At 39.8% G+C, this 23,257-nt stretch overlaps 1 protein-coding gene across 2 annotated transcripts in view; it reads right to left on the bottom strand.

Moving 5' to 3' along the window:
- The window catches only part of nkain4 (sodium/potassium transporting ATPase interacting 4), a 66,699-nt gene that overhangs the window by 21,728 nt on the left and 21,714 nt on the right, over nt 1–23,257 (bottom strand). For both annotated transcript variants that reach the window (XM_056235334.1, XM_056235335.1), the window contains exons 2-3: nt 13,545–13,682; nt 6,712–6,792 (exon numbers count right to left, since the gene is read on the bottom strand). In XM_056235334.1, coding sequence (XP_056091309.1) covers nt 6,712–6,792; nt 13,545–13,682 — 219 coding nt within the window. The remainder of the gene's footprint in view (nt 1–6,711; nt 6,793–13,544; nt 13,683–23,257) is intronic.

Raw genomic sequence — 23,257 nt, 5'->3', positions numbered from 1 at the left:
AATGGGAAAGAAAGGTGATTTAAGCAATTTTGAGCGTGGCATGGTTGTTGGTGCCAGACGGGCCGGTCTGGGTATTTCACAATCTGCTCAGTTACTGGGATTTTCACGCACAACCATTTCTAGGGTTTACAAAGAATGGTGTGAAAAGGGAAAAACATCCAGTATGCGGCAGTCCTGTGGGCGAAAATGCCTTGTTGATGCTAGAGGTCAGAGGAGAATGGGCCGACTGATTCAAGCTGATAGAAGAGCACCTTTGACTGAAATAACCACTCGTTACAACCGAGGTATGCAGCAAAGCATTTGTGAAGCCACAACACGCACAACCTTGAGGCGGATGGGCTACAACAGCAGAAGACCCCACCGGGTACCACTCATCTCCACTACAAATAGGAAAAAGAGGCTACAATTTGCAAGAGCTCACCAAAATTGGACAGTTGAAGACTGGAAAAATGTTGCCTGGTCTGATGAGTCTCGATTTCTGTTGAGACATTCAGATGGTAGAGTCAGAATTTGGCGTAAACAGAATGAGAACATGGATCCATCATGCCTTGTTACCACTGTGCAGGCTGGTGGTGGTGGTGTAATGATGTGGGCGATGTTTTCTTGGCACACTTTAGGCCCCTTAGTGCCAATTGGCCATCGTTTAAATGCCACGGCCTACCTGAGCATTGTGTCTGACCATGTCCATCCCTTTATGGCCACCATGTACCCATCCTCTGATGGTTACTTCCAGCAGGATAATGCACCATGTCACAAAGCTCGAATCATTTCAAATTGGTTTCTTGAACATGACAATGAGTTCACTGTACTAAAATGGCCTCCACAGTCACCAGATCTCAACCCAATAGAGCATCTTTGGGATGTGGTGGAACGGGAGCTTCGTGCCCTGGATGTGCATCCCACAAATCTCCATCAACTGCAAGATGCTATCCTATCAATATGGGCCAACATTTCTAAAGAATGCTTTCAGCACCTTGTTGAATCAATGCCGCATAGAATTAAGGCAGTTATGAAGGCGAAAGGGGGTCAAACACAGTATTAGTATGGTCTTCCTAATAATCCTTTAGGTGAGTGTATATATATATATATAAATATATAAATATATATATATAAACTGGCCTAAAAAATGTTTTTTGGTGTGTTAAAATACTAATGTGCCTAAGACTTTTGCACTAAGTAGGCTACAATGGCTATGAGGTCAGAATTACAGTTTCTTTGATCTGAAAGATTTTCCAGAACAAGCACATAAATATCAAGAAATTTATATAATTTCATAAAATCAGTGAAAAATATTTTTAGCTATACATCCCAGCCCTACTATAATTTTAGGAAAAACGTTGCACCAATATTTGTTCAGTAACAATTCAAGAACATATCAATTTAAATCAATTTGACTCCCAATTCACGTTCCTGCAAATTAAGTGACCGATGTGTCTGTGTCTGTTCACGTGGTCCCGAACGCTGCATGTTACTGCAAATGCTCCTCATATGCTCACGGATACGTGTGCTTCAGATGTAATGGATTCTGTCAATCCACTCAGTTCTCAGGCTGCATGAGATGAATGACACTTGTCAAACCCAAAACTTATGGACTTTCTATGCTTATTAGAGAGTAACTCGTCCTTGACCTCTTTCTGGCTAATGGAGGCACAGAGGCGTTCGTCCCCTTTATCATCAGTAGGCATTATCATTATACGTGTCACTATATGTCATAGAGAAGAGTGTGTGTTCGTGTAGGGGGGTCGATACAGACCGTCCTGTCTCGTATTTAATCACAGTCACAGTGTGAGACTGACAGACACAGCCTGCAGCCATGCATGAGAGGACAACCCCACACAAACACCTCAATCAATGAGACAGAGAGAAAGAAAGAGAGAGAGAGAGAGTCCCAACCACTTAATATGCTTTCCCTCTTCAGCAAAAGTACATGACTCGTGTTCAGTGAGTTAATATGGTACTCCATTATCTGAATGTGACAGATTTTTTGTCGTGTCGGAATGATCGTTACTCTGAAACTCAGTGGTCTGCGCTCTGTTAGCGTTCACTGAATTTCTGTTTCTATGGCAGCACTCGAAGCTAATGTAGATCAATGCAGCTTTGCTGTTGATGATGGCAAAATACTTCATCACTAAGCCACCTCGATTTGCTCATGAAATATTAGAGATCTAAGGCCGGAGACACACTGGCTGCGTGGCGTGAGCGTCTCAGCTGCGTGGCGTGTCCGTTTTTATTTCGGCTCCCATGTTAACAGGTTAGAGCTTGCACACTGCCTGCGTGACACGCGCGTCTCAGGCGCGGCATGAGCCGCGCGGAAAACGTGTGCATGCTGGAAATAGAACCGACGCCTAATTTTCACGCGACACGCAAGCGTGTTGGAAGCGTTTGCAGGCAAAATAGTATAGGAAAAGATGTTTATATGTCATTTTGTACACGAATACATATTAATAAATTACATTTTGATGTTTGAAAATCTAGGTTTTGACATAAATTCAGATATAAATGTCTTTTTTTTTAAACCCATTATTTTTGCCTGTATAATTTAGGCAAATAAAATATATAATACAATATACAATTTATATAATAAAATATAGCCTATATATATTTTAATTTGTTTCTAATGCTCTTAACAATGTGATTACATGGAAAAAAAAAAAATCAAAAAAATTCTTTGAAAATAACTTTCTGGGCCTCAGGAGGATATAAAGTTAGGATAGGCTACAATAACATCGTAGTGTGTCTTCTGAGTGACGGTCCAACATCAGGTAGGCTAAATATAGGCTCTTTAAAGCTACACAAAATTTGTAAATGTTATTGAAATAAACAGACAGCCGCATGTTTCCCTATTTTTCGGATTTTGGAAGATGCGTGATAAAAGTTGAAATTGTTGTCGTAAAGGCAAGAGCAACAGTAATCCAAATGTAGACTGGTCTGTCGGCGCCCTCCCTCTATGTCATATTTAGCGAATATGTATTCGTGTACGCCACGCAGCGCCGCGTCAGACACGCTTCTGGTGTGCAAAGACACAGAAAACGCGACGCAGCCGCCACGCTGCTGACACGCAACAGAAACGCCACGCTCACGCCACGCAGCCAGTGTGTCTCCGGCCTAAGATAAAGCATTGTGTGGCGGTCTTCTGAAATGATGTATCATTATTAATAGTCACCTTTTTTGGATCATTAGTCATTCAACCCTTCCTAAACAGTGCCAGTGTATTGATGCTGGCATGGACGTGCATTTTTATAATTTATCCACGCAAAAAATGTATTGATTGAGACTTGACCAAAAGTGACGATGTCTGAGTGGCTGAGTTGTTTATTTAATTATTTGAACCGGTTTGACTCATTCATTTTGATTTGCACGGTGGCAATGCTTCATTTCACACTATTTTTTGCCTATATTTCATACATTATTCATACAGAGTACTGAAAGTTTAGAAAATTCTTGATTTTAACCGTTATTTTTTTTTTCAAGGTTTGAAATGTGCTTGAATGCTTTTCAAACATTTCAATCGGTGTATTTTGTATACCTGGAATCCAAGGCTATTTATTTAATGACTGAATGAGCTCTTGATTAGGCAGGACTTTGCAACATGTGGCCAATAATGAATAATCATTTTTATTTAATAAATGTATAATTGTTATATTTTATTACAAACACCTTTGAAAAGCACTGACTGCCACTGCTTGATAGTACTGGAAAAGTGCTTGAATTTCACTCTTGAAAATCTGTGCGAACCCTGATCGTAGCTGTGTGTCATTCAGATAAACACATTGTGAGACACAGATATGATAAACATTGTGAGACAGAAAGACTGGTATTGTGTGAGTGTGTGTGTGCGTGTGCGTGTGTGTGTGTGTGTGTGTGTGTGTGTGTGTGTGTGTGTGTGTGTGTGTGTGTGTGTGTGAGAGAGCGAGAGAGATAGATACAGACAGACAGACAGACAGACTGGTATATTGTGTGTGAGAGACAGACAGATATGATAAACACTGTGAGACAGACAGACAGACAGACAGATAAATGAATTGAGAGACAGACAGAAAAACAAGCAGACAGAATCTACTGTAATGTCACACTGTTTGCTAGTCTTCTCCTCACGGTCCAGTTGTAATCAATCTAACAATAGGGGGTCCTCAAAGCAGGATGATATTATCATATTGTGTATCATTCTCTGTATGACAGTACAGACAGCAGTGGGACAGTCATATTTCGAGGCGTTGTGGTGGGCCATGTTAATGAAACGGGCTGAATAATGGGGTGTTACGGGGAGCAGGTGGCAGAGGGCCGGGCTCAGACATTAACCCAACAGATGGACACACAGCGCTCCCTCGTTGCTACATATGGACAGCAGGAGGACAAGCGGATAATGGAGAAAACACACACACACATATATAAACACACACAGACAGAAAAGAAAGGATCAATGCGCTTCTACTCGCTGCTTTCTGGATAGCAGATTTGTCTGCAACAGCTCATGAATATTCATGTAATCTGACTTTACAGAGGTTGGGGGGGGGGGGGGGGGGGTTGGGAGAAGGACGTCCCACCTGTGACAGCACAGGAAAAAAAGGGAGGGAGTGACGGAGCGTGACTGTGTGCGACAGAGGGAGAAGAAGACGAGGATGAAAGGAAAAACTAAAACGAAGGTGGGATGAATTGTAAGAGTATACGCTTCCAATTTCTTTTGTTGTTAAGAGTCCAATTAAACAGCCCTCTTTCTTATGAGCAATGAACAAACCAAACAGATTCCAATAAGTATGACCCAGGCATCAGTTTTTTGGCCAATTATTCCCTTTATCCTGGGATAATCTGCGCCATTTCGCCCCATGCAACTGTGACAACAGTGAAAAAGAGTTGAATTCTGATATAACAGCAGCTCATTACACATGTACCAGATTTACTCAGCATGCATCTATGAGACTTTAAGATGTTCTCATCCAGTCTCACTACAACTTCTGAAAGAGGATAAGTGCCTTTAGTTGTGGGAACAAGAAATCTGAGGCCAGAAAACTGGGCCAAGCAGGAGTCAAAAACAAGCACATACACACACACACACACCGAGAGTAGAATGTGTAAATTATACAGCGAGCTTGTTTCTCACTTCTTAGACACTTGGGGCTGAGTGTTTATGTCCATGACCTGTCAGCACATGTAGAGAGAAGTGTATGGGATGGGTTAGGGAAGGGATAACACACAACGGCTCTCTGCTATCGCTTTTCCAAAAGGCTCTCATCTGATTTCAAGACACTTAATAGGCTAGTTCACACAGAATGCATCTGAGATGCGTTACTCTCACAAACCTAAGACACTTGGCAACCAAAGACACAAAGGTTTTGGTACAAGTACAGCTAGTTAAACATCCTAAATGGTGCCATTTATCTGTAAAACAGGGTCATTAAAATTAGCCTGACTACGTCAGACTTCGTACTTCCGCTTAATTTCATTTAGCTTCTGTACTTATGCCGTGTTCCAGGCAACCTGTAACCCGTGTTTTTCCAACCTGTAACCCGTGTTTTTCCAACCTGTAACCCGTGTTTTTCCAACCTGTAACCCGTGAAAGTGCACTGGAACGGCAGTCAAACCCGTGACTTCCCACCCGTGAACTCGTACTAGATCGATGTACTCCCAGTTACGAGCTCTGACGTCACATAGCCCGTGAAACCAATCAAACCATACAAAACAACAATGGCAGCCCCGGATGCAGTGTTTCTGCAGGCGGTACACGGTGAGAATACACTTTAGGACAATATAACGCTGCAGTCATATTAATAATAATGATAATAATAATACACACGATTATGTATTACAATGTTATGTGTCTGAAACAATAAGTATGTATATTGCGCTCAGGTAGTTTGGCGTGACTGGCCTGGAACGCTACAAAGCCGTGAGTCGTGGTTTGAAGTTGTGATTTACGTGCTCAAAAACCTGCCTGGAACGCAGCATAAGTCTGAGACATCGACATGTCTCTCAGTTTTCCTCAGGCCTGAAAACATTCGGCCAATCAACGAACAGAGGGCGGGCTGAGAGCCGTGACGTAGGCGCTAAGCGCAGAGTTTAAGACTGTATTTTAGGTTAGGGAAATCGAAAAAACGACCGTGGATATGGAGACACGGGATGCAATTCACTCTGTTGTGAGAATAATGCCGGCATTTGCAAACTGAAGCCCGAACAAGAAGAGTGTTTGTTAAACATTTTGAATGGAGGTGATGTTGTGGCCCTACTCCCGACAGGTTTTCCCGTCTCTTTTATCTGTCGAGCTCGAACTGGCACCCTTTTGACAGGTCAGTGTCTCCTTTTTTTCCAGTTCGTAAATATTGCCATGTCATGCTGTAATCTTGCAATTAAGTTGCAGCATTTCCGACAGACTCGAAATGAACAAAGAGCTGTGTTTGACAGAACTAATCAACTTTGACAGTTGGCTGCAAATATTTTCCTGTTTCTCTTTACTCTCAAATAATAGTTTAGAGGCCCCGATTGTGCCGTGGATGCGTAGATTTACATCACATAATCTACAAAAGTCGTTGACAGCCATGTTCACTCCGGTATTTCTCTCGATGGTTTCGTTTTCGCATTATAATGTGTTTACAGTGGCAGTTCGATGCTGCTGAGCTGGCGCATAACACACGTCATAACCAAACGGTATGTGATTGGCTTACGGGTGACCAATGATTTTATACTTCAGACGAGCGAGCTGACCCATGTGTAACTTACCTTCGACAGACCTCCAACCTCCAGGTAGAAGCAGATGATAAAGACGTTCCAGGCCACCCACACTGCTGTCCACACCGTATACTGCCAAAAAGATGGACAATACATCACTCAACTCATTCAACACAACGCACTCAAAACACAGAATTTCAGGATTCTTTGGTGAATAGAAAGTTTAAAAGAACAGCATTTATTTGAAATAGTAGTGTATCATTGTTAATGTTTCCACAAAAATATTAAGCAGCACAACCGTTTTCAACATTGATAATAATAAGAAAAGCATCTCTGAAGTCTGGAGAAAATTCAGCTTTGATCACAGGAATAAATTACATTTTAAAATATATTACAATAGAAAACCATTTTAAATTGTAATAATATTTCACAATATTATTATTTTAGTGTGTTTTTGATCAAATAAATGCAGCCTTGATGAACATAAGATACTTTTTTAAAATATTTTATTCCAAATTATTGTTTATATTGCTTAATTATTCAAAGTTTTTTAACAGTGGTATATTTGTTGTGATACATAAAATACAGTTTTAAAGGGATAGTTCACAAAAAAAAAATTCATCATTTACTCATGCAATTACAAACTTGTATAACTTTCTTTTTTTCTGCAGAGAATAAAATATATTTTAGTGAACTTTTTTTGTCAATACAATGAAAAAGCTCTAAAATAACATTGGACCCCATTGACTTTCATAGTATAAAAATAGTATATATTTATGTTCCACAGAGGAGTAAATGCTGACAATTTCCATGTTACATCACATTATATCAATAAAATGATTCAGTATAGATCAAAGTACCATGGTATTACCATCACTGAGCCTATGTACCATCACATACGAGTACTCTTATGTAAGGGATAACTGGCAATTCTCTATCTTCAAACTTAACCTGTTCCAGTACCAGTAAGTAACACCAGAGCTGTTTTCTCAGAGTATACGGGAAACAAGTAGATGCTTGAAAACATCCGCAGTGAGTGTGTTTGGACTTAACGCCCTTCTTTTAAACAGGCTCTTATCTTTTAACCCCAGATTTGTATCTTTCTTTGTTCTTCTTTTATAGCAGTACATCTCATTTGAACACCAAGCCTGGTGTCTTCCTGGTCGTTTGTACTTTTGTTTACCACACACAAACACAATCAATTAGGATTTTACAAGCCTATAAATCCCATTGAAATGTTAATCTGAATCAGTGCTGCTTGTACATAAACTCTCAGAAAGAGAAAAAGAAACATTTGTGTTAATGTAACGAAGCAGATAGCACTCATGGGGAATACAGAAATGAAAGCGTAGCGTAAGTTCCGCCAGGAAGACTCAATTGTTACGTCATGTATTACCTTCTCATCTATCCAATCGCGTCTAATACTTACGGTATAAAAGACCGGTACTTACACCTGTTTGAGTTCGCAGATGCTGACGCTTCCATTGACCTCCATCCTCCCCACCACCTCCAAGATGGTTCCTTCCCTTCCAACCTCCCCACCACCACCAGGATGGTCCCTTCCTATACCTCCCAGGGGGTCGGCTGCGCCCCTGCCTTCGTCTTCAGGCAGGAAATGCAGAGTCCGGACCCTCGGATTGCGAGCTATGGACGGGGCCTACGCCAAAGAACTTTATTGCATATATGGCTTGCTGGGCTGTTAATAAAATGCATCATTGTACAGTATCTTATCTCCCGAGTCTTTCTGGTAGAAATGTATTGCTGCACAAGTGTAAAAATGGATCTCAGGTTTCCTGTCAGTCCCTTTACGGAAGACCAGCTTGAGACTGCTTTATAGAAACATTTTCACCAAACTGCAAAAGAGATATTTTTCAAAACGCCCTCCACTGGGAATTCCTCCACTGATATACAAAGATCAGAGGAACAGTTTGTCTGAGGCTTTTTTCCATTGTGGATAACTGAGCTTCTTACAAAGTGTAAAATAGAGCAAACTTGCAAAACTTTATATGGAGCCAATGCCATCCACTTATTAAAGAATAACATTACATTACATTCGCCATAACATTACTAAAGATTCATCCACCCACAGAGAAAAACAGTCCCACCTCAACTTAGCTAACCTAACAGTCAAATAATAAACAATTTAACAACATCATTTATGCAAGTGCTTAAACAACAATATGAGCTTCAAATTTCTGCTCGTAAACGCTCAGGTTCAATTGCCTCGTCAACTTACACTGTAAACATGTTACTGTATAAATGCTCTTAATTTTGACGGAGGGATGAGTCAATTAACCCTCAAACACATACCTCGAGTCTTAATTGACACGGGACGTCATTCACTATCCTCCCCCTCATTCATTTTTTAGTTAGACATCAACCTATTCAGTATTCCTCAATCTATTCATAATAAGAAAATACAAATATAAAAGTATATGTCTGTTTTCTAATTAATATTTAAGTGTATAGGGTCGCTAGTGACCCAAGGTATGTAATGGTGTAAGTATATTTTTCAGCACGACAATATTGTTCAGTACCATAGTATAGATCAAAGTACCATGGTATTACCATCACAGAGCCTCTATGATACACCATCATTGTGTATCAGCCATTGCCAATAAAGGTGAACCTATTGAGTCATCAGAGATTCAGAGTCGACTCTTACTTTTGAAAGACAATAACTTTATATATCACTTTGAGATTTAAAACTTTGCAGGATGTTTACATGAAAGGTCATTTTGTAAAATCCATAATAGGGGCACTTTAACTCTGATTATCTTGTTTGACAGGATACTATATCTATTCATGACTCAGAAAGAAAGATAAACAGGTCAGCAAGACTGAGACATCTGTCTCTCAGAAGACGAATGTCTTGAAGGGAAACAATACACCTCAGACAGCATGATTCACATGTCAGATCACTATTATACAGTGACTAGTGTAATTCTACCCTGTTGTGAAGCAGAATGAGTCTCTATAACACATGGCACGGACACAAGCCTGAGCAATACTCCTCACCATTCCCAGGAGTCTCAGAACCGCAAGTCTTGCTTCCAGGCTCGTCTATCATTTCTGTCTTCAACACTTTCAATGCTTTGTTCTATTCGTGGCTTCTCGACTTTTTTCAACATGACTTTGGTTAACTTGACATTTCTTCCATGTGAGAATTTTGTGCTCGAAATTAAATCATCATCATCACATTTTACTAGTGCAATCAAATGTATAAGAGCAACTCAGTGTTGTTAAGTGCATTATTTATAAAGTTAAATGGAAAATAATTACTTATTAAGATTTTGCTATAATTTACGTTTATGTGAAGAATGTCTTGAAAATGGATGACAAGCCACATAATGAAGTGTTTTGAGGCTGTTCCTGCAGCTCAAATTGTAAAGCATGGCGTTAGCAACATAAAGGTCATGGATTTGATTCCCAGAAAAGGCAAAAACTGATCAAATGTGTGCCTTGAATGCAATACAAGCGTCTTTGGAGAAAAGCGTCTGCCAAAAAAATGCATACCTTTAAATGTGTTTTTTCGGGCTCTACTAGAATAGGTTTTCAAGCTTGAATGTTTAAAAACACATTCTTTTTCACATATTCTCCATTGTTGCAGCACCTCTCTTCCCGGTCTGTCAGTAACACTCTGTTTAGTTCCTGTCTCTATGAAGCCCCTCCTTCTGAAAAGTGCACTGTCTGTGCTCTGATTGGTCAGCTGGACCAGTTTGTTGTGATTGGTCAACTGCTCTTCACCATAACCTCATTTTTTATTGGAGTGACTTTGCAGAACTCTTTCCAGCTCAAACAGCAACATTACACACTAAAGAAATGTATTTAGTGCATACTGAGCAAAATACAATGTACATTTTAACAGTAAATGAAAAAGAATGCATTTTGCTATGATAAATGTTTCAAACAATAGTAATTGGCTGTCACATGAATTCAAGTTTCTTACATCTAGATACCATTTTGGAGGTTTTTACTTTATTTATTCAATTTTGGCTGATATCTATGGAAGCTTGTTTCCGCCACAGAATGAAAAATAAAAAAGGTAATTTCGACTTTTTATCTCACAATTCTGACTTTTTTCTCAGAATTGCGTGATATAAATCGCAATTGCAGGGCAAGTCAGAATTGCATGATATAAAGTCACAATTGTGTGTTATAAAGTCAGAATTGCATGATATAAAGTCGAAATTGCGTGTTATAAAGTCAGAATTGCGTGATATAAAGTCGAAATTGCATGTTGTAAAGTCAGTCTTTTTTTCCCTTAGAATTGGCCTGATAACTCGCAATTGCGAGTTTATATCTCACAATTCTGAGAAAAGATGTCAGAATTTGAGACATTAACTCACAATTATGTGTTATAAAGTCAGAATTGCGAGACGTAAACTCGCAATTGTGAGAAAAAAAGTCAGAATTGTGAGATAAAAAGTCGCAATTCTGTCTTTTTTTCTCGCAATTGCGACTTAATTTCTCAGAATTGCGACTTTATATCTCGCAATTGCGACTTTCTCAGATTTGCGACTATTTCTCACAATTCTGACTTCATATCTCGCAATTGTGAGATAAAAAAGTCGCAATTATTATTTATTTATTTTTTATTCAGTGGCGGAAGCAAGCTTCCATAGATATCACTTGTAGGTCATTTTTCACGCTAAAAATGGAAGAACATTTTATTGTGGAATACATTCTTCCATATAATATACACATTTTGGCAAATTTAGCAGGTCACACAGAAAATGTGTATACTTTGTAAACTATACTATATTCAGAAACAAATTATAATCTAAATGAATGCAGCCATAATAAGAATTGGTATATTATGCTATTTCCAACAAAGCCATGGTTTATATGTAAACTAAAGGCTATTGATGATTAAAGAACTGTTTATTAAAATAAAGAACTGAATATTAAAATTCCTAAAATAGCTTGATTCCCGTCTCATCAGCTAAACCAAAGGCTTGATAATCCTGTTGAACTTGAAGTGAAGCTGCATCATGGATTGACCCAGCGAGGAACTGAAGGGAACTGGACTCTAATCATTTAATTCATGGTAATTAGTTGCAGATTTAGGGGATTAAAATGCCATACAATGTGTCAAAGTATAAGGCCAGTCCAGGGTCTGCGGGGAGTCCATTATCAGCCGAAGCCTGCTGTCTTTGGTCAACAGTAAGCAGATTTGCATGTGCCGCACACATTATGTGCATATAAGCATGTCTAAAACTGTCTGTCATAAAGGAACAGATCTGAACTGACACCTTTTATTAAACTGATTTTTAGCATGGTTTGGGGAATCTCACAAAACCGGTCAAGAACAAGAACAATATTAAATAATAATTTGATGAAAATGAAGCCTAGTTTTTGGACCACTAAGATTTTTTGCGCGCGCGCGTGTGTGTGTGCATTTCATGACAATTCCTATTCTCTTGATGGAATATGTAAGGGATAAATGTACAGTACATCACCATCATCTTGCATCACCCTGAAGGGATTTAATCTGAGATAACAACCACCTGGATACATTATCCCGCTTATTACACAGCTCTTGCCACATAAGTAAATAATTAGACAAGAAATATTGATCTGAGACGAAATATTTTATTAGCTCTTTAAACGCAAAGCTTCCGCGGAGAAAGCCGTAGCAAGTGGCAAGTTCAAACTAGACGGACATTTAAGAGATACGGTACAGTCATACCACTTATTGGATGGCATTTCACCACATAAATAACTCTGGGGATAAGAGATATTGAAATGAGATAAACTATTTTAAACCAAAGACTATAGAATTGCACAAGACACCGTCACTCGCGTCGTATTGTTTTGAATGGGGAAAAGTGCAACTCTCAATAATCCCGCCTTCTGAATAAGAGCCAATCGCTGATTGGTCATCGCATCACTGCAGCTGCCGTTAGAAGCTCTGGTTCCTATAGAAACAGTCAGACGCATTTGTCAGATTTCATTGGTGATTTGAAATATGACATTTTATCGTAAGCTTGGCAAACAGTTTTGGAGAATTTGATGTTTCCCTATTCAAAAAGATAGGAGCTGCACTTGCATGCCTGAGAAGCGTTTCAAAGATGGCCGCCGAGTGAAATGACTTGTCTTAAAGGGACTTTGTAAGATTTTGTCTAAGCTGTTTGTTATCTTATGATCTTATAGCAATCGTTGAAAATTGCAGCAGCTGCGTTTGTATGAAACAAGAGAAAGCAAGTCCGCGATACCCGGTTGACATAATTAAGAAACTGTACACAAAATACTGCTTTGAGTTTTAATGTTTTATTAGCTCACCAAACGCAAAACTTCCACGAAGAAAAAACGTTCCTAGCAAGCGACTTCAATAATCCGGATGAGCCTGTGCTATCAGTTTTTACTGGTTGTTATCGGGGGAATAACATAACGCTGGATGGCGCGATTGACCAATCAGAATCAAGTATTCCACGGAGGCGTGTCATAAAAACATTTACATTAGGGCTATTGTCGTTAATTAAAACTGTTAAAAACATTTCTATTAATTGAAATAAAGCTGAAATAAAATAAAATATAAATATTGGTTGAAAAACCTAAACTAAACAAAAATGAGAAATGTTGAATGGCAATAAACTAAAATATATTTAAGCTGAAGCACTAAAACTGTTAACTTGAAATAAATAATAAATAAAAGTAAAACTGAAATAAAAAATAAAAATCACATTAAAAAAAGCACATAAAATTACTAAAAATTAAACTAATATTAAATGTATTTGTGTGTGTGTATGTGTGTTAGTTTTTAGTTTTTATTTATGGCAATTTCTTTTATTTGTATCACAGTCAAATTTTGGTGATAAAATGTGACCCGAAGAGTTTTTGTGAGATTTACTTAGTTATGACTAATTAAAAGCAGCACTTACCACCACTATGTAGCGAGGTCTGTACTGAATGGTGCCAAACAAGCCCAGGATGACAACCAGGATGTGGAAGAAGTTAGCAAGGATAGGAGCCCACTGATAGCCCAAGAAATCAAACACCTGCCTCTCCAATGCCACCATCTGAGAGAGAAAGAGAGAGAGAGAGAGAGAGAGAGAGAGAGAGAGAGAGAGAGAGAGAGAGAGAGAGAGAGAGAGAGAGAGAGAGAGAGAGAGAGAGAGAGAGAGAGAGAGAGAGAGAGAGAGAGAGAGTAAATATTTACATTAATGATTCATGTGAGGATTGATTTGAAATACAAGTTTAAAGAATGCTGGTACAACTAATTTGCATGATAATTTTTTTTCCCATTTAGTCTTTGATCCTTTTGGCTGGAGGACTATCAAAGTATATTTTTGACACAAGAGACTTCTTTATGTGTCCAACTCTTAAACTGCAAACAGAAACTAGAACGACAGAACATCTCAGTAATGTTTCTTTCAAATTCATATGATCTGTGAAATAATAAATAACAATAAAAACATATGGAGCGCAACATCAAACACCTTTCAGATGCACAAAACTTGAACAGAACAATCTTTATCGCCACACATTTGGAGTCAGCGGAAAAAAGCCTGATCATTTCAATAATGGCATACAGACTATCAATTTTACCTGCATCTTACAGGCTTTTTAACCTACACTTAACACACACACACACACCTTCCTGCAACATTCTGGAATGCATTAGGAATTGGTTTCCAAAGAAATAACCAAAGGGGAACCGTACTAACATTCTGTATTTGATACGCTGGAGTGATGAGACATTCCCACAAATGGACAAGCAGTTATAAAACATCTGTGCTTTTCATGTGATCAAGCGCTTGACCAATTAACATTATTAAGCTTACAAATATGCAAATAAATATGTTTTCGCAGAAATAACAAATTTGCCGTCAGTGTGAAATCTCATCATAAAAGTGGTTTAGAAGAGAGGTTTTGATTCAAAAACTCTGCAATAAAACATAAGTTTGCATTAATCTAATGACTATTTCTTCAAACGCTCTTCACCCGGTTCTAAAGAATCACCTCTGAATAAGAATCAAACATCTCAAAGTGGCTCTTAAAACGAACACATCAAACAACTTTCCCCAAGAGTGTGTGGACAGTCCCCTAATAGAGGAACACAAGGACGGTGAGCTACACACAAGTGAGCGCGTCTTGCTGTATAGCGCTGTTTAATGAGAATCCAGTGAGAGTGTGACGTGTGTGTGTGCTGCGAGCTGGAGAAGATGAAAGAGGAAAAGAGGAAAAGAGGTGCAAACCTGCACTGCTTGCAAAAGAAAATGATGCTGTGATAGATGGTAATGAAATGGAAACAGTGTTGGTCTAATTAAACAACCCTCTTTTACACTTTTATTGAATTGCACTGAGAATTATTCTGCAGTGTTAAATGCCAATTAAATGTCAAACAGAAGGAGATTAAAATATTGCCTAATTCATCATAGTGATGCACGTAGGCGAGCTAGAGATGACAGTAACTTCAGTGATTTTTAACACTTTTTCAAAAGCTATATTTTTGGGGTTTAAAGTCAGCATGAAACAGTTTTCTATTGTGATGAACTGTATATCCGAGTGAAACCTTCTCAAACAAGGAAAAAAATTTAGAATTTAGTTTAGTAATTAAGTAGCTTTAAAGAGCAGGATGGATTGGGATTGGCTGTCAATGTTTTGTTATTCATCAGCTGGAAAAAAATCGTTCTGAAAGTGATTCCAATGGTATCGTTTTTTTCCCCAAGATTTCACGTAGTGGAACTGCGCTAAGCTTCTGTGTTGCACGTCACACGTAGGCTCACGATTGGTCGACGCTGGTCATGTGTGTGATGCGTGTGACGTACAACCAGAAGCGATGCGTAGTTTCACTATAAATCTCGGGCCCACAGGGAAGGAAATTGAATAAAGTCGTTATTTTTGTTTGTTTTTTTGCACACAAAAAGTATTCTCGTCGCTTGATAAACTTAAGATCGAGCCACTGTAGTCACTCGGACTATTTTAACGATGTCTTTAATAACTTTTGGGCCGGTCAGTTTCGATCCCTTAAGAAGCCTATGTAGCAGTGATCCAGCTCTCAGATTTAATCAAAAATATCTTAATTTGTGTCCCGAAGATGAACGAAAGTCTTACGGGGTTGGAACGACATGAGCGTGAGTAATTACTGACAGAATTTTCATTTTGGGCTGATCTAACCCTGTAGGCAGGGGTTAAAGTGGGCCGGAATATGAGGTATTAATGAGGCCTAATTTCGACCCCCTGCCAAATTATTACCCCCCTCGGTGAAGTCAGTACCTGATTGCCTAATCCCAACCCCGCCCCTAATCCTAACCCCTCCCCCACAACTAATCCTAAACCTACCAATGCTAGGGGTAATAATTTGGCGGGGGTCGAAATTCGGCACAACACCGGCACCTGAGATAAATAAATAAATGAATAGATTCATTAATCTCGACGAATCTCGCTGGCCCGAGCTGGGCCGACCGACCAACCAACCTCCCTTCCTCCCCGCTGAACGCGAGCGGTTACAAATGCGTGAAATGCACTCACGGTGGTTGAGCGCGGTAAAGTTAGTTTTAGGTTCGATATTTCGCCTGACATTTGTTTTCCCTAGCCACTGTTCGGGTCTTACAAAGATATCAATAGCAGGATTAGTTTTAACATCATGTAACCATTGTATATCGACATGAAATGTTTGTTCAAAATCACTTACGTGCATTAATGCTGCATATTTATACCTGAGAATGCTTTGACGTGTTTGCACAGAGCATGATGAGGGAACGTCTGCCAATTCCACCAACTGCGTTAAACGTAGCCTATAATTTGTATTATTTAAAATTACTTTTCAAATTCCAAAGCTTGTAGAAGGTTCCTATCGGCAATACTGACCTGGTAGCCTTGAGTAAATTCACTTGTTTAAGACAATGATTCATAAAACATATAAATATCAAGCCCATGTTTACTTTCTTCACTGAGACGAAAATGAAAAGACCATCAGTCAAAGTTCAGCTTTAGGAGGGGAAGAAATAGGCCAGGATAAGGAGACTGAGAGAAAAAGAAAGATGTAGATGAGGAGAGAGCAGGTAATGACAAAATAATATAATGCCCAATGATGGTTTTAAAGCTATTTATTATCAATTTTTTGGGCCTTCAAACGTCTTAAATTGCACATTTGTAGGTCAGAGAAATCAAAAATGTCTCGGGGCAGCATGCCCCCGAACCCCCCTAAATTCCTCATATTTGAATGCACATGTCTGTGGGTGGGGCTGTGGATGATAATTATACCAAAAAGTATTGCCACGATTAGTATTGCCATTGAGTATATACCACGATACTCAATATGTTGTCCCACGGTGAGCCATTTTCCCCTGTTGCACCTACACAAAATGTGAGGGTTCCCCCACCGGCCAAATCCCACTTTAAACCACTGCCTGTAGGAGACATGTATTGAAACCACACATGGGGTCCTATTTTAACGATCTGAAACGCAAGTGTCAAAGCGTAAAGCGCAAGTAACTTTGTGGGCGGATCCCGGCGCTGTTGCTATTTTCCCGGCGGGATAAATGCCTCTTGCGCCTGGCGCAAATCTAAAAGGGGTTGGTCTGAAGTAGCTTCATTATTCATAGGTGTGGTTTGGGCGTAACGGGAAATAAACCAATCAGAGCGTCATCTCACATTCCCTTTAAGAGCAGGCGCGCTTGTTCTAAAGCGGATTCCTATTATAACGGCGGATTTGCCAGGCGCGCGCCAGGAGCGGTTCACAGCCGAGGAGAGCAACGTTCTCGTCAGGGCCGTAAAACACAGAGAAGTGACATTGGGGATGGAGAAACCCACCCAAATTAACTTCTGTTAAACAGGCGTATGATAATTTGGGTAAATGTGTGAGCTACATGCTTTTATAATAAATTGTCTATCTATCTATCTATCTATCTATCTATCTATCTATCTATCTATCTATCTATCTATCTATCTATCTATCTATCTATCTATCTATCTATCTATCTATCTATCTATCTAATCTATCGTAATAATGTATGATTTGCAAAAATGAAAACTGCTGCTTAGATGAGAGAATCAACGTGTATGCGCGTTGTGCACACGCTACATTGATTATGGTCAAGCATGCGCCCTTAAAATAGCATAATGAACAACGCGCAACGCGCCACTGACTTTAGACTGGTTTTTTTCTGGTCAGTGGCGCAATTGTTTTATAGAACAGCAAAATAGCATGAGGGAAAGTTTGCGCCGGAACACGCCTCCTCTTTGCGCTGAACCGCCCCGGGGAGCGCAACTGTATTTCTTAGTTAACCGACGTTCGTCTGTGGAGGGAAAAGTCCGCTTTGCGCGGGTGCAAACAAGGAATGATACATGCGTCAGTGTACAAAGTCATTTGCGCCGAGTCCAAGATAGGGCCCATAATGTTTTATTACCAGCAGGCCCAGAAAATAAAATCTCCATCAGGCAAAGTAACACAGAATGATCAAAACAGACTTTGTGTCTTGAGGCACCATTCTAAGCAAGTCATTTAACAAATAAACTTGAAAGCTTGGAGTCTGCACTTAGAAACTAGTCCCCTTCTATTTACTTCCTGTCTGTCTTGCTGACATTTCAGAGCTTAATGCCAGGAAACGCATCATCCCGCCTGACAAAGACCAGCGCCCTATATGAGCGCGAGTGCCAGGGGATTGTGGGACTGTCAGCACATCACAAACCTGGCAGACACAATTAAGCATCTGCCATGATGGCTTGATCAGAGCTGAACGTCTTGGACTATGTGTGGAGCAGACAGCAGGAGGAGATCACACACACACACACACACACACACACACACACACACACGAGTGGATGGGGCAGGAAGTGACAAGAAACAAAGGGAGTGGGTGACGGATGAGGAGAAAATGACTACAGATGAGAGTGGAAAAAGGGATACAATGAGGAAGATGAAGTGGTGGGGAAACAGACTGGTGGGACGTCAATGAAAATAAGTGACAAATGACTGAGAGGGAGAGAGAGAGAATAAAAAAGCAGAAGTCTGTTCCAGTAGAGTCAGTGTCTGCATGAGGAAAGTGATGTGCTTTGCTAAATCAAAAGTTTGGACTCGTAGTATGTCGGGGGGGAAATGGAGAAATAACACTTACAATAAAGATTTTTGGAGTACATTTTACAAGAAAATACTATTTCAGTTTCGTCATGTTTAATTCAATGTGTTACTTGCGGTTTCTTTGTAATTATTTGTGAAATTTCAGAGTGATATTAGTTTCAAAGTAAATTTTAATATACACCAATTTTAATATATAACATTAAGCCTGTTTTAGGACCTCCTCCTATTTATTTGCATCTTAATAGTGGTGGTGTGGCAAAAAGAAATAAATAAAAGTACAAATATGCCATGTTATTTCTTAATTAAAGGTCCAACATTATGGAGCAAGTTGTTATATTTTATATTAAGATATGAAGCAAGTTGTTATATTTTGCACAATAAGACCAAGACCATGTACTAAGAAATCAATTAAAAAGCCTATTTTCCCCAACCCATTTTTCATTTCATGTTTACTTGGTCTCACTATTGTTTTTTTTTATTCAGACTTACATTTAGCACAGATATTCAGTGGCCAGACTCTCAGCCACCAGTAAGAAACACTGAATGCTGACCACAATCCAACGGCATACTCGCAAGCTAATGGTGTCCAAGTTCTCGCCAAAGAAAGACAAATCAAAACGACACACAGGAGGAAAACACAACAGGATGACTGAGACCATCAGTAATGGTTTGATAAGCCAAAATCTGGGAAATACTGTTATTGGTCAGTGCTGGAATTAGGCTGGAATTTGGCAGGTGGTGTGATAGTGGTTGTAAAGTTTTAGAACGGCTTCAGTGTTTAGTGGTGATTTCTATCCAGCCTATAGAGAAGTGTGTTGGGTTGGGTTTTGGGGTCGTCCCGGAACAGATTAATCTGAGAAAATGTGGTCGGGTCAGCTGGGGCTCAAAACTATTTGAGACGTCAGACTAGAGAGTTTTAGGCTTCCTTTTCTCTGTATTTTCCAGCCGTGTAACACAGACTTAAAGAAGAAAATCAGTTTCTACTGCATGAAAAGCTTATTTTACCTGCAGTGAATTCCCCCTTTAGTGCCAGCTACATGCTGTGCGATTTCAGCAATCCTATAAGATCATTACAAATCACACTGTACGACATAGATCTAATACACTTGGGTGCGACATGTATGTAGACTGTGCGATGATGACAGCTATTGAATCATAGGCTACGACGCAAGTTAGTATAGAAGAATAAAACGCCATCATCATGTGCTAGTGGTAAACAAAGAGCAAGATGAATCGCACTTTGGCAATTGTGGTTTTTATGTGCGCTGAAGAAAAAGAGGAGAATATGGACTTGGTCATGCTAGAGAGAAAATAGGCCAACTTGGCATGGCAATTTTGCAAATGGATCTTGAGGAAAGTAGTTTTAAGTTTTAGCGCCATGTCGCGTTGACCAATATGCCATTTCATGTTGCATTTTTATTGGTTAGTCAGTAGATGTGGGTCGTAGCAGCAAACACACTGTGAGATGATCATGCTAAACTTCTAACACAGTCTGTGATAATTTTCGGACAATCTTTGGTCGTAAGACCGTGATTACAGCCGTCTTTGAAAATCTCTCTGTACGACGTATGACCACCGTTTAGGAGCCACAACCACAGAAATCGCCACGATTGGCCATCTTTCGTCTGGGAACAGGGCGTTTAGGCCTGTTCACACAAAGTCTGATGCTACTAAAGAAAAACTATTTTTACACCCGCACTGGCCTGCAACAGACGCTAACCAATGCTTACAAGTTACAGTAAATACTCTAGAAAGTGTGAGAAGTCAAGAGATGGCATGTTTAGTGTTTCGCACATGCAGTAAACAGCTAATGATGGAGGAGGAAACGCTCTCTTTGACTTGTGGGACTCATTAGCACGTGCAGGAATGGCGGAATGCTTTTAGGGGCTGAAAGATGAAGCAGACGTTCCTGGCAAAGCATTGCGATCTCCATCATATCAAATTCACTCCCGCTCCTTAAACCAGCCATTTCCCCTAGATTAGCTTCAGCTAGCCCACAAATCAACTTGTGTAATGCACCTTTTTGTCCCTGATCGATTGCCATGAAGCCATGCGCCGCTGCAGTAATCATCTGTTTAAATTGGAGCAAATATAAAGTGTGTGTAATCCTTTCAAATCATTCTGATAAGATTTTTACAACTAGGGTGTGACAACAGAGGTATTTGGGAATAGTCCAATAAGAGAGGGAAAGAAGTTTTCCATCTCTCAAAAGCCTAAGTAACCATCAAAAGAGCTTTTGTTCACCGCGCTAATAAATCTGCACAGCTTTCTTAGTAAACAAGAAAACTATTATACAACCTATTATATATAGGCCTACTTTATGCAATATGCAACAAACATTTGAACTGTACTATGCTACATTTATATCCCATACACTACCATTTAAAGCAAGCATATTGCGTTGTAGGATACAGCGTTCCTCAAATGTAGTATCCTGCAAAAATAGCATAAAGCATTTGGTATATGCTAACAAAGCTATTGAGACACACTCACACCGCCCTCTGTGTTTCTGAATGATAGCGAGGGTGTGATTTCCAGACCGTGACCCGTGACGGCATCCATCTATCCATCCCGTCCCCTCTCCCTCCTCCTTCTGATCCACATCAGAGAGATCAGCCAAAACCTTGGGGAGGTCACCTCTTTTTCTGCCCCATCCTTCCTACTGATAAAGTACTCATCCTTCATAACAAGCCTGCTGTACAAACATCACACAGACACAATTCAAAGTCTTTCCATGACCCTCCGTTTCTTTCCACTAGCTGGAAATCTATTCCTAGAAGCCCTTTCTATTAGTCTCAGCCTCAGACCGCACACAGTTTGTCCCGTCCAAATGATGCATATTGCACATGAAAATAGCTGAAATCACGAGCTCCACTCTGATTGGCTGGCTTTACACATACAACTCCAGAGTCGGAAATCAAAGAAATCTTGGGGCAAAATGGTCCTGAATGGAACTGTAGTTTGTTGCTTTAGATCAGGGGTGTCCAACCCTGCTCCTGGAGGGCTACTGTCCTGAAGAGTTTAGCTCCAACCCCAATTGACCTATCGGTAAGCCCCGCCCCCCTTAGTTACTGTTGCTAACTGGGACAAATAAACAGAATTGCTAACTGTCTTTTTTGATAAATTTTGGACACAGAAGGACCACCTCTCATCGAGGAGCAATCAAGTGTGACTTAAACATGCCATGGAGGGATATATATATATTTTTTTTAAATAAATATGGTAGGTAACAAGATTAATTTGGAAGAGAAGGTTTATAGATCACTATGCAAGTGGGAGAAACCTCATGTTACAGTCGTCACGATCACAGATGAACAACATCAAGGATCAACACTGTTTATGTACTGCAGGGTGAGATTAAATGAATTTACATTTAACCAGTTTAATATGGAGAAGCACTGAAATGTCGACCTTCGTTTATTTGTTTTGTGCGACGTGTTAGCTATTTGTAATCTGTTATAGGTTTAAACGTTAGCATGGACTCACTAATTTAATTGTAACTTAATAACCAGAAAATGAACGTTTTCATCTTCATTGGGATTGGAGTTAAATGCCTAGGGAACCAGGTTACAGCGCCAAAATCAGTGATATTGTAAATAAACCGGGCTTCAGTCGTATTGCGCAGATAATTGGTCTGTCCGCGCAAATCTTATCACGCTTTTGAAACGTGCAAGTGAACGCACGCACAGAATGGTGATTCAAAACATGAATACTTATGCCCAACCTCTCAGGATACCTGGAATCAGTGTTACAAGTACCCCAGGCACATCGTTTTACCATGGTTGTAGCATAAACACCATGAAACCGATGAGAGCTTCGGATCTTCCAATGTTTCTCTATGGAGCTGAAACCTAAAGGTGTTTGAGTTCCGGTCCCGTGCAACTGATACTCAACCCCCATTGGCTCATCTGCGTTCGAGGGGAGGGGCTTACCGAGAGGTCAATTAAATACACCTGAACCAGCTAATCAAGGTCTTGGCAGTGCATACTAGAAACTTCCAGGCAGGTGTTTTGAGGCAAGCTGGAGCTAAACTCTGCAGGACAGTGGCCCTCCAGGAGCAGGTTTGGAAAGACCCTGCCCTGCTTTAGATGCTGTTCAGATGGTCTCTGTGGGTGGTAGAGCATTAGCTTTGATTTTTCATATCACAATGACAATTAGAACATTAGAAAATTGAGTACTTTCATTTTATACACTACTTATGAGCTAGATCTGTGGGAATTACTTCAAACCCAATGTTAATTCAGTGAAAACTGACTAAATGAATTTTTATTTCACAGAATAAGATAACACTGGGGAAAAAAACCCAGATTGTAATACATTCCCTTTGAAGCTAAACGCAGCGATTGCATTTTATTCCAAGCCACAGCAAAACTGCAACAGCTGCCAGGATGTCTTTCATCAAAGTGTGTTGTAATTACGTCCTTGTGGCATTCATCATTGTAAAATCCATCATAATTCGCCTTTATTTGCAGTAATTAACTGCTCCAAATCACAGTCAGCTGTCCAGTTGATAAAGCCGCTAATTAGAACATCACAACATGCGATTACAGCTTGTACAACATAGTCAGC

The sequence above is a fragment of the Rhinichthys klamathensis genome, unplaced genomic scaffold (genome assembly GCF_029890125.1).
Source record: "Rhinichthys klamathensis goyatoka isolate OS25496 unplaced genomic scaffold, OSU_Roscu_1.1 h1tg000419l_1, whole genome shotgun sequence".
NCBI lineage: Eukaryota > Metazoa > Chordata > Actinopteri > Cypriniformes > Leuciscidae > Rhinichthys > Rhinichthys klamathensis.
Note: the sequence above shows the minus strand (reverse complement) of the source record. Positions and strands in the feature narration are given on the sequence as shown.